The sequence below is a fragment of the Sciurus carolinensis genome, chromosome 2 (genome assembly GCF_902686445.1).
Source record: "Sciurus carolinensis chromosome 2, mSciCar1.2, whole genome shotgun sequence".
NCBI lineage: Eukaryota > Metazoa > Chordata > Mammalia > Rodentia > Sciuridae > Sciurus > Sciurus carolinensis.
The window spans coordinates 61,041,880-61,054,803 of record NC_062214.1 but is presented as its reverse complement, the minus strand read 5'-3'; the positions used below and the strand labels follow the sequence as shown (position 1 = coordinate 61,054,803).

At 36.2% G+C, this 12,924-nt stretch overlaps 1 protein-coding gene across 3 annotated transcripts in view; it reads right to left on the bottom strand.

Moving 5' to 3' along the window:
• The window catches only part of Chd2 (chromodomain helicase DNA binding protein 2), a 121,118-nt gene that overhangs the window by 32,902 nt on the left and 75,292 nt on the right, over positions 1 to 12,924 (bottom strand). For all 3 annotated transcript variants that reach the window (XM_047537822.1, XM_047537817.1, XM_047537819.1), the window contains 5 exons: positions 8,534 to 8,575; positions 7,145 to 7,284; positions 2,276 to 2,414; positions 1,978 to 2,128; positions 744 to 866 (listed from right to left, as the gene is read on the bottom strand). In XM_047537822.1, the coding sequence (XP_047393778.1) occupies positions 744 to 866; positions 1,978 to 2,128; positions 2,276 to 2,414; positions 7,145 to 7,284; positions 8,534 to 8,575 (595 nt within the window). The remainder of the gene's footprint in view (positions 1 to 743; positions 867 to 1,977; positions 2,129 to 2,275; positions 2,415 to 7,144; positions 7,285 to 8,533; positions 8,576 to 12,924) is intronic.

Genomic DNA, 12,924 nt, shown 5'->3' with positions numbered 1-12,924 from the left:
TGCCTCAGCCTCCCAAGCTGCTGGGATTACAGGTGTGCACCACTGTGCTCAGCAAGAAAAAGGTATAATTTTTTTCTAAAATTTGTTTTATTTATAATACAAGGAAACTAACACAAATGGCATATCTATAAGAGAGCACTTAAGGCACACACACAGGCAGTAGTAGAGGAAATAACTTGTAGTATCTCATACCGTGACTCCCCATCTTTCTAGGCCTGAACTGAAACAATAAGTTGGGAAAATAAAAGGAGATAAATTTCAGATAAATTACTTAGCAGCTCAGTTGGTATTTCTCACTAAGCTAGTAAGGTACTCATAACTGAAGTCCAGTTTCTGACATTAACTGTGAATTCCAAATGTCCATTGTACCTCTGGGATCCATTTTTACAAGCAGCCCAGTTAGACACAATAGACAATCCTTATGTTCCAAAACTGAGGAACCAGAAAAAGGGAACAGTTAATAGTACATATGAACTAGTGGCTCTGAGGAGAACAAGGATTGATTGATTCAATATTTGAAGAGAATGGGTTTGTAAAAAAGTTGCCAAGATGTTAGTCAATTATTAAATGTGCATTTCTATTATTACCAACCAAACCATAATCATGGAATGTCAAAACAGTATCTGATCATGAAAAGGTACTGTTTTGTGCGGTGCCCAGAAAGGATATTATCTTTTCCTTCCTAAATCTGAGGGGTTGGAACTTTGGAACCCTAGAAAACACCCAGCTGGCAATGCACTCACCTCTTCCCCACTTGTCACAGCCCCCTTCTTCTCCAGACCCTTCCTGAGTAGCTTCAGCAAGTAGTCCGCTCGAGTCTGTAACTGCTTCCCCTGAGGCTTTTTATCTGTCTCCACAGGCAGAATCTTCAACAGGAAAGGAAGAGAAGCACCCACCACCACCCATAACCGGTTAGTAAATCAGGATAAACAGATAACAAAGAAGTCAGCACAGTCCTTTCCCTCCCCGACCACCCAAAATAGATAAAGCCTCAGATCCTATCTCATGTCCATGGCTCCCAGTCACTGAAAATCCCTCATGAGCCGTTCTCGTTTTACAAAATGGGATGGAGAAATCCAGCTCTCCCACTGGCTCCTACCTGTGCTGTTAACAGGGTAGAACAACTCAGGTAGGAGGGGCTTGTGGCTTCATCTGCTAGAGCATCCCAGCCGTCGTGGATTTCCTCCTTCCAGGAGCAGGGAATCCCTGGAGCTAGGTTAAAGCTTCATTTTAGATTGAAAATGCTTCTTAGAGCATTGCCGGAGAGCACTGAGCTATGCCAGGACATGATCTGCTCCCTGCTACCAAAGTTGGACCTCTCAGGCCAAACTGGATTTGGTCTCAGTGCTTATGATAGGGTGCTGTCACCCTCCTAAAACCCAGATGGGATGAGCATTGTTTGATGTGCCAGGTAAAGCCCTGCTAGGAGCATCGCCTGGAGCAAATCCTACAAAAATTTAAGCCAGTCGGTTTTCCTTGCTTTCAGCTCTACTTATGGCCTTGTTACTTGCAACAGACAGGGTGGGAGGCTCAATTTTGTGGGAGAAGTACTGTCAAAACTTAATTTCACTACAAAAAATACCGAGGTGACACTCATTAATTGTGTGCAGAACTGAAATATGGTTGTTTCAAACATACTTTCAAAGAAAGGGCCAACAACTAGGGCCCAGAAATGCTTTTATTAATATACTTACCCTGGTATTTGTTGTAATGAGATTTGACCTGTAGTGAATATCAGTATTTTAAGATTTCTCCTAAAATTTCACTTGGCTATTTTTGTCTATCCCTTTATTATTACCCATGAGACAGTGCCACAGTCCACTAAAGATGGCAACATTTCCAAGGATAAAGAAATCCCAGGAATTTACTATTCTATTAGTATCCAATTTGATCACCCCTTCTTAAAAATAGATAAAAATAAGTAATATTTAAAAATATACAATAAATGTAGAAATCTCTAGCATCGCAGTTACTTACTTTATCTGTCAGTTTCAGCTCTGGGTCCGTCTTAATTAACTCCCAGTTTCCATAGCCATGTTCATAAATTCCTAGCAGCAAGCGAGAGTCATCTTCCACTCCCCATTCTACATCGAAGTGTGCAGCTTTCACCCGACAGGTTAAGCAGTATCTAAATGGGGTTTAAAAACAGGAGGACGTTACAAAAGAGAGTTTTCTATAATGTTAAAGAAGAGACAATGAACAAACTACATAACTACACATAACTAATATCAAATCTATGTTCAACCATCCCACATGTACCACAAAATATACTCACTTTTTTTTTTCTTCAGGGTCCACAGGGATGGATTTATGCAGCATCTCAAACTCTTCTTCATGTTGGATAATGGATTTCACATTAACCTGAACTCCAGATATCTTGATCGTTGGACCTCTCCTTTTCCCTGGTCCTTTCCCTAACAAATGCAAATTTCACAATTCTTAAGTGAAAACTATTAAAGTTTCAGACAAAACATTTATCACGAAGTCACTTCTCTATAATCTCCGGCTTACTGTTAATTCAAAGATACAATATCTGTAAAACGAACATTTTCTCACTTAATATTTGCAAATCACAATTGTGCAAAACAATTCCTTTTTTAGCACTCAGAGTTTTTTTTAATATACTGATGCTTGCAGTTGTAGTTTAATCTTCCTATTTTATTTGACTTTCTTATAAAACTAACAAAATAAGACTCTGAAGGTATCATATTATGATGAAGCTTCTTTCTTCCTTGTTTTTCTATCAATCCCATTAGCAAGTTTTTTTTTAAAAACCAAGTGTTTTAAAGATGATTATACTTGACCTTCATAATATTTCTGAAAAAGTATGGGATCACATTAACATCTAACCCATTTGAAATGATAAAGGTGAAAAGGTTACTCTAATCTACATTGGAAATTATAATGATCCAAGTCAGGTGCAGCAATGCACACCTATAATTCCAGCTACTTGGGAAGCTGAGGCAGGAAGACTTTAAGTTGGAGGGTGGCATCAGCAACTTATTGAGACCAGTCACAAAATGAAAATATTTTAAAGGGGCTAGGAATACAGCGTATTGGTAAAGAGTCCCTTGGTGAAAGGAAAGAAGGAACAAACGAATGAAGGAATGAATTACAATGATCCTAGAAGTAAAAATAAAACCCAGTTACTCGAACCAAAGAGTCCAAACTGAAATCTACAAGAAAATGCCACTTTTTTGTGAAAATAAAGATGGTTCTCAATAGAAAGTGAGCAAAATATATGAAGAACCAGTTTATGGACAACAAAATGTCAATGCTCTTGGAGAAGAAGTATAACCTTGCTCATTACAAAAAAAAAAAAAAAAACTGAGATACACTTCTTTTTTATCAGCAAAAATCCAAGCAATATGTGTTTGTGAGGCTTATCAACAGGTACTAACAAACACTGGTAATGTAAACAACACAAGATTTATAAAGGAGGATTTGCAATAACAAACACTGGTAACGTAAACAACACAAGATTTATAAAGGAAGATTTGCAATATCAAAGCAAAGCATGTATACATTCCCAGGCTCCAGCAGGACCCACTTCTACAATATAGCCCAAAGACATGCTGGCAAAGAGAAAATATTATACATACATACACACACACACACACGTATGTGTATATATATTTCATTACATCATATTTATGCTTTGTGAATTTATTTGTAACAGGAAAAGACTAAAAGGAACCCATAAACAGGGAACAAAAAAGATAACGTGACACACATCTATATGGTAGAATTCTGGGAAATTGTAAAAGAAAGGAGGATGATCTCTACATGACATGGAGTGCTCTCAGATGTGAAGCTAAGTTAAGTACAGAACAAAGTATGTATGTGTTTTCATCTGCAGAAGAGAAACCAAACTATGCAGTTTAGATTCAAAACAAAAGAAGAAATGGAATAATAAACTCAAAATTAATAGGGATGATAACCCAAGGGAGTTGAGGAGAACAGGGATGGAAAATAGAAATGAAAGTAAGATTCTCCAAGCATGTATACCTTATTTTACTCTTTTGACTTTGGAACCTGCAAGTGTTTTAGAAATTATAAAAACAAAGTTAAATCAGAATATAAGAGTACTTCCTAAAAATTAAAAAGAAATATAAACAAAAGGGTCTATAAATTAGGCTGATGGTATAATCACAGAGAAGAACAATTTCAAATAGTTTTTAAATACTGTACATTGTTAGTAGGAATATTATAAGGAAAAGAAAGCATGCAAACAAATCAAACTTTGCATTGGGCAAGTCTTATTAACAGGAAGATTAATATTGATATTTGGAAATGTATGTATAAAAATGCAGGATAAAGAAAATAAATTATGTTAATATTTTCAGAAACAATGTCAACAATATTACAGTAAAAATGGAAATGTCAGTCTGAACTCAAAATAGGCTAAATACCAGTTTATAGGAAATACAGGTTTAGAGGAAACAAGTAATACAATGTCAAGAGGATGCAATTAACCAGATCCAGAATGAAAACATGCACAAGAAAAAGAGGAATGTAAAAGAAGAATGAGATTATAGCATTGCTAATAAGCAGATATAGAATGGAGAACATCAGGTTAAGTGAATAAATCAGACTCAGAAAATCAAGTATCTATTTTCTTTCATGTGCAGAAGCTAGAGCAAACTGAGGAAAAAAAGGGGGCAGGTGCGTAGAATACCATTAAGGAAAGGTCAGTAGAGTACAAGAAGAAAAATCAAGGGAGAGGCACGAGGAGAGGAAACAGGTAATGATTTTGACAAAATTAAACTATGTGCATGTATAAATATACCACAGTGAATTCCACCTTTATGTATATATCTATAAAGCACAATAGCAGAGGAAGGGAAATGGAGGGAGGAGGGGAGGAAAAGAGGCACTGAGGACAAAAAGTGGAGCAAATTAAATTCCATGCTTGCATGACTATGTCAAAATAAGCCCAATTTAGCCGGGTGTGGTGGCACACTTCTGTAATCCCAGCAGCTTGGGAGGGTGAGGCAGGAGGACTGAGAGATCAAAGCCAGCATCAGCAAAAGCGAGGCACTGAGCAACTCAATGAGACCTTATCTTTAAATAAAATACAAAAAAAAAAGGCTAGGGATGTGGCTCAGTAGTGTAGTGCCCTGAGTTCAATCTCCCATATCCTCCCTCAAAGAGGAAAAAAAAAAAAGGGGGGCCAACTTGCTCGGCATGGAGGCACACGCCTGTCATTCCAGCGACTCAGGAGGCTGAAGCAGGATCACAAGTTCAAAGCCAGCCTCAGCAACTTAGTGAGATCCTAAGCAACTTAGGGCCTGTTTCAAAATAAAAAATAAAAAGGTCTGGAAATGGCTCAGAGGTTCAATCCTTGGTACACCACCCTGGCCTCAAAAAAAAAAAAAAAAAAAAAAAAACTTATGATGTATTACTATAATGTACTAAAGAAAGGATTAAATAAAAAAAGGGATGTGGGGAGGAGGAAACTATTTGATGGAAATATCTCCAAACTAAACTGAGATGAGCCTAATGCAATGGTGCACACACCTATAATCCCAGTGGTTCTGAAGGCTGAAACAGGAGCCAGCCTCAACAACTTTAAAGTCCCTGAGCAACTTTGGCAAAACCCCGTCTCAAAATATGTGGCTCAATGGTTAACTGCCCCTGGGTTCAATCCCTGGTACCAAGAAATATATAAAAATTTAAAAAATACTGAAAAGGAAAAAGCAAAGAACAGAGCAGTATGCACACTGCACTACCTCTGTATTTGAGAGAAAACACATTATCTATATATAACACACACACATATATATATCTATATCTATACATGTTTTTCTAAATTTTTCAAGAGACAAACTGTGATATGTGATTTACATTTTTGAGCCATGTTTATTAATTCAAAATAATTACGAAGAAAAAACATGATAAACCTAAAGTTACTTTTGGATGTATTTTGGATGCTATAAAAACACATACTTTTATTTATTTTTTGACAATGCTGAGAAAGAAGCCCCATGGCCCCAAGAGCTACACCCCCATCCCTAAAACCACATATTCAGACTATTATTCAAACCACTCAAGCTATTTTCTTTCCAAAAAAAATAATAATAATATCAAAAAACATATACTATATCTAAATTATTTTTAATTTATCTTCATTGAAGTACAGCAAAGGTTATTAAAAGGGAAAGGAGGAGAAAGCAACCTCAAGGAAGACAGTGGATCCTCTCAGAGGAGAGCAATCAAATTCTACTAATTTCAAAAAGAACCCCCCAAAAAAGGCAATTCCAAAATACAAATACTTATTTATTTACTTAATAAATAATAGGCAACACTGCAAACCAGACACTACACTAACAAGCACTCTGAGTAAGGAACTATTCAATTAATTATCCAAACCACCTGATTACTAGTACTCTACTTTGCAAATTAGAGAGTTGAGGTGACTGAACTCAGAAAGTCTTTAACCAAAATTTCAGGTAACTGGTTGCCTCTGGCATCTGAACCACAGCTCAGCAAAGCCTCCAAAGGGCAGGTGGCCCTAACTAGGGTAGTCTGGAGAACTAGAATGACAACACCTTCATTTCTATGAGGTATTATTCAACAATGACTATTTTAGAGCTCTTCTTACAAGCATCCCTACACATCTAAAAAATTAAAAAATAAAACTTTCTGATACCTAAGAGAAAACGTACTTCACAGATGTTCAATTATTTAAAAATTCTACTTGTATGAACATTTCAATGTAACAAATGTTTACAATTGTCATCCAATATTTTATTTATTTCAATTAATTCTCTAAGTTCTTTACATTTGCAGCAACATGAGAATACATGTATGTATATTCAAACAATTAATGATGTTTATGGTCTAGAACACTCTTCATTTGCAACCAAAATACAGGCTTTGTCACTCAGGTCTTTTATCATTCAACCCCATTTAAACTTTCTGTAGCAAAATAACAAAAACCATTTCATCTTATTTATTACTCTATACCTTTTACAAATCAACTTCATTTGTGTGTAGATCTGTGGGATCTTAGAACACTGAGCTCACGCAAAGGCAGCTCAGAATGCACACCTCAAAGCATGAGGCAAGCCCTTCAGCAACAGAAATTCCAGACATCAATACCAGAGTCTGAAGAATCACTAAAGATTATCTGTTGACTTACCCTCGCTGGCATTTTCTTTCAGCTGTTCTTCATACTCCTGCATTGCTGACACACAGCTGTTGTGAATCAGTTCACCCAGGCGTTTTAGGTCTGCCACCGATTTATCCACAAGCTCAGCATCGCGTGCTATACACTCCAGTCTAAGGAAGGACAAACGTGGACACTTTTCTAAATGTCACAAGAAACCAGTAAGTCTCATATAAGCTTGCTCCTACAAAGACACTTTTCTCTGCTTTCCTTCATGGGTCATTCTCTGGCTCTAATAACAACTGCTGCACATAAACCAAGGGCTAACTCACTCATTTTCCATCACTAAACTGTGCCTTAGAATATTTCACAAAACCAAAGTAATTCCAAAAATCTAAAAGAAGAGGTTTCAAGACTTACTTTATTAAACAAATGGGCTGTTACTGTTAGTATGTGCCATGCCTAAAGACTATTTGCACTAGTTTGCATCTTTGTATTCATTTTCCCTTCTCCACTCTACTTTCACTCATTACAATGTTCCTAGAAGCACAGTAGAGCTAACTTCTCCAATGTATTCAGTTCATCTCTAAGTTGTAGGAAGCACATGAACACAATGGCTAAAAATTAGGTCAAAACAAACCAAACCTACTTTATCCACCGGTGGGTAGTTGTTAAGGTAACTAGTTCAAAGATAAACACCTCTAGAGGTCAGCCAAATCCAGGAAAGATGTGCCTGACTTTTGCAGTTTTACTGTGACTCACTGCTATAGATCACTGCTTCCTTCCAAATGGAAAGGACACAAACTTGGAATTTTCACCAGAACAGTTTCAGGAGTAAGAGAGGAGAAACTGACATAAGCTTTAAATTGGTGCTATTATTTACAGGATAAACTGCTGGTTTTATACAAAGCAAAATACTGAACTACTTGAAATATGTCTTCTGTTAAAAGTCAACTTCTAAAATCATATTTTGAATGCTTACAGCATAGTATCAACAGTCAACAATTTTGTAAGTTACAACTGGCAAGGTGATACAAGTTCTATTTTTAATCCTCATGACACCCTGTTAAAAAGTACAAGATTACTAAGTCAAAAGACATTACTAAATCTAAGAACATAAATAACTAGAACATAAATAACCTATTCTTGTCAACTATATATGTCTAAAATCTCTTTTGGAAACTACTTAGCTGTTTTAAATTTATTCATATTATCTCCCTAAGGTATAAATCTGAATGGTCTGTCTCTATCATCTTGACATCTCCCATAAAGGACATGCACCTGATATGTCAATGCTTAAGAAAGAATGTTTCCAGGGGAAAAAAGTTCCCAGTATTAGAATTAAAAGGAAAATATTATTAAAAAAAAATCTGCTATATAATAAAACTGAAAAAAAGGATAAAGAACTATTACTAAGCTTACCGTTCAAGAGGGAGACCAAATTTCTTATAAGCCTTGATGAACCTAAGATATGATCAATAAAACAAATTAAAAACCAGAAACCATAATTATCTTAATGCTAACACATCCTGTAATGAAATATGAGCCATTCGAACTATTAAAAATAGATTGACCAGGACCAATCCTTGCAACAATCACTAAATGAATATATTATGTTCAGCATCATTGAAAACAGTCAACTTAAAGATTCAACTTTATTTTCAGTGACTGATCATGAAACTGCTTTGAGATATAACAAAGAACTGAGAATGAATTTATGAAGATATGAATTTATGAGGTTCAATAGGTAATGAATGATTCAATCACCACAAATCTACTGTGATAAAACCCCAATATCATTCAATGGCCTATTTAAGTTCACTAGTTCTACTTTCAATTCCATAAGGCAATTTTTCATGATTTTCTGTTCAATGACAAAGCCATAACATTTAAAGGACTATCTCCAATAGTTCTTGAAATTAGGCAGAATAAAATATTTGACTTAACACTTCTTTGGCCAAACTATTTTGAAATTCTAGTCACTATTGCCCAACCTTGTCTCCAACCATAAATCCAATCTCCTTCCACAGTCAGTACCTTAAACCATGCTATATACAGCCTGTGCTAACACCTTCTCCCCATCTGCAATGCTTACCACACTGGCATGTTCACTAAAAAGCAAGATGTCACAATACATCAAGGACATCATTGCAATATGCCAAATTACTATGACAATATGGTATGTAACAGTGTAAGGAGAGTGCTAAGAAAAATGGAAACAGAGGATGTGACAACTAAAGAAAACAGCATGGAATATAATAGCTAAGAAATATTAAAGGAAGAACATGGATACAAGGATTAGGGAAGTATTAAATATGAAAGCAAACCTGAGGATTATGCCTCAACTCTATACTTCTCCTAGTTGATAAATATTGAAAATAATGGTTTGAGATGTACTGGAAAAATAACATGGGGGCAGGGTGTGTACACAGCTCAGTGTCCTTACCTAGTATTCACAAGGCCCTGGGGTTTGATCCCCAGCACCACAAAATGATAATGAGGATAAATAATAATAATACCAGGGGGAAAAAAGCTCCCAGCATTAGTATTAAAAGGAAAATATTACCCCAAAAAAAAAAAGAATACAGAGGTGGAGAAGCATTTCCAACATAGCAGAGTAAGGAACTCAAGAAAACTATTCCTCCATAAAAATAACAAGAACACCAGCAAAAACTTAAAAAACTATCAGAAATGTTCATAGTCAGCTAAGAGGCATCCGTTTAAGAAAATGGCTGTGCCTGTTAAGCACATCAAGCTGCCGAGTATGGTGGTGCACACCTGTGATCCCAGCAGCTTGGGAGGCTGAGGCAGGAGGATCTCTAGTTCAAAGACAGCCTCAGCAACTTAGTGAGGCCCAAAGCAAATCAGCAAGACCCTGACTCTCAATAAATTATTTTAAAAAAAGGGGGGGGTGGGGATGTGGCTCAATGTTTAAGCATCCCTGAGTTCAATCCCTGATATCCCAAAAAAAAAAAAAAAAAAAAAAAAAAAAGCAAGCTTTCTATCAACTGCTCTATTCCTAGCTCCTCCTATTAGTTCCAGCACAGTCTCGAAAACCAACACTTGCAACTACAATGGTTATGCTAACCTATGACACAGCAGTCACTGGAGAGGAAGAACAGGACTGGAATGTCATAAAAACCCTATCCCTTGCATACAGAGCTACTTGACCTGACTAAGCACCTTGAAGTTTCACTCAAAGAAAAGTTTTCTTTGAGATAACTTAGGACTCTTTCTGCACAGCCCAGTTCATTGGTCAAAAGCAATTATTTGCACAGGTTCAACATCACAGGGGTCTAGGGCAACATAACCAGTTAGAGTAACAAGAGGTTAATCAAAAACTGAAAATTGAAAACTGAGGGGAAAATTGCCCATACAGCACTCTGAAAAGCTATGATAATCTCAAGAATCAAGATCTGTGTGCATGTCAAGAAAGATCTCATAAGGTCCTAATCTCTCAATTCTGGCTGACTTTGATGACCTGCACGTGCAGGAACTGAAGATTAAGGCAGAATTGTAAACTGCCTCCCAGAGCACTGAAACATGCCGACACACACTAAGTCCTTCAACAAAGGTAGGCAGATCTTAACTCAAAGAAGTAAAGGAAAGCTCTGCCCAATCATTAACTAACTTCTCAGTTAAAGGAACAGACTTCAAAAAACATGGCAAACAAAGATGTTAATCTGCTATTACAAACATGTACAAGAAGAAAAGTAATGCACACCCGAATAAAGCTGGGTACAGTGGTGCACACTTATAATGCCAGAGACCCATGAGATTTAAGATAGGAAGATCACAAGTTCACGGCCAGCCTCAGCAACTTAACAAGACCCTGTCTCAAAAAAGACTGAGGATATAGCTTAGTGGTAAAATGCCCCTGGGTTTAATCCCCATTATCTATCCCCCCTTCTACCACACAAAAAATTTAAAAATAAAAAATAAAAAGGAATGTATCACCAAAGAGAATGTCTGAATAGAATATAGAAAAAAAAAAAGAGTCAAATAGAAATCCTGCAGTTGAAAAGTACAGTAATTAATTTTTTTCAAAAAATCACTAAAGAGGCTCAAGAGCAGAAGACAAACATTAAATAATAGCACAAGTCCACATGAAAAAATGAACACCTGAGTGAGTAATTAAAAACAGTATAAATGTAGTTCTGTTTGTAATTTTTTTCATTTCTGATCAGATGTACTTAGGAAACTGTGTTGAGCTGGATATAAGGTTCATACCTGTAATTCCAACTATTTGAAAGGCTGAGGCAGGAGGATTCCAAGTTGGAGACTAACCTCGACAACTTAGCGAGATCACGTCTCCCCAAAAAAAATTGTTTTAAAGAGCAGTGGATTTAGCTCAGTGGTATAGCACTTACTTAGGATGTACAATGCCTGGGGTTCAATCCTCAGTTCCATGGGAGGAAAAAATAAACTGTGGATGAGTTTATAATACATAAAGATAATTTTTGTGACAAAAGTACAAAGGATAAAGTTGGATCAAAGTGTTTTATAGGCCACTGAGATAAAAATTTTAAGTCAACATGTTATTTTTAATCTCCAGTGAAACCACAAAGAAAATAACTAAAAAGGGAAAAATTATTTTTAAAAAAAGTAATTAAAAATATCTATCAGAACAAACTAATGGCGAAATAAAGGAGGAAAAAAACATGACATTGAGAAAATGAAGAGCAAGATGCAGTTGTAAATCCTACTTTATCAGTAGCTGCATTTAATGTAAATGAATCAGACTCCAATCAAAAGAGACTGGCAGGGACTGGGGATATAGCTCAGTTGGTAGAGCGCTTGCCTCGAATACACGAGGCCATGGGTTCAATCCCCCAAAAAAGAGAGAGATTGGCAGAAAAAAGACTTTTTTAAATAAAACACCAATATGCTGCCTACAAGAAACAAGAAATTAGATTCAAAGAGACAGGTTGTAAGGAAAAAGCGAAAAACTATACCATCTTTTTGTGTTTCAAACACCCAAGAAGATTCAGTGGCTATATAATTTCAGGCTAAAAAGCAGACCTTAATATAAAAATTGTTAATAGAGACAAAGGACTATTTATAATGAAAAGGCCAACCTATCAAGAAAACATACCAATTTAAAAAATATACGCTCCTAACCATAGGGTCCCAAAACACGTGAAGCAAAAACGGATAGAACTAACAAGCAATACAAGAATCATGAAAAACTCAACACTCTATTTTGTGTGTGTGTGTGTGTGTGTGGTGATAGGGATTGAACCCAGGGCCTTCTGCTTGACAGGCAAGCACTCTACGAACTGAACTATAATCCCATCCCAACACTATTTTCAATAACAGAAAAAGTAGTCAAAAAAAATTCACTGAGGAATGAGAGACTTGAACAACAGTAAACAAGATAAAGCTAACAAATGTCCACGTAACATTCCACCCAACAGCACAAAGCACATTCTTCTGAAAATAATACTGAATATAAGGATTAAAGAAGAGGTGGGGTATACACACAAGCTTGGTTACAGGGGCTGGGGAGATAGCTCAGTCGGTAGAGTACTTGCCTTGTAAGCACAAGGCCCTGGGTTCGATCCCCAGCACCCCCAAAAAAAAAAAAAAAAAAGATTGGTTACAAAGTCGAAATTTTTAAGATGATAAGCGTGTGGACATGTTATGTTCTAATCTGCCTAGATTTATATATTTTTACAATTTTTCCTAATAAATTTAATAAAGAATAGGTGAAATATTTAGGAGGAAACAAAAACTACACAGTTTTAAGTATAGTGCTATTAAAAGACCATTTAATATAATTACAATACTAATTGGGCCATAAAGTTAATTAT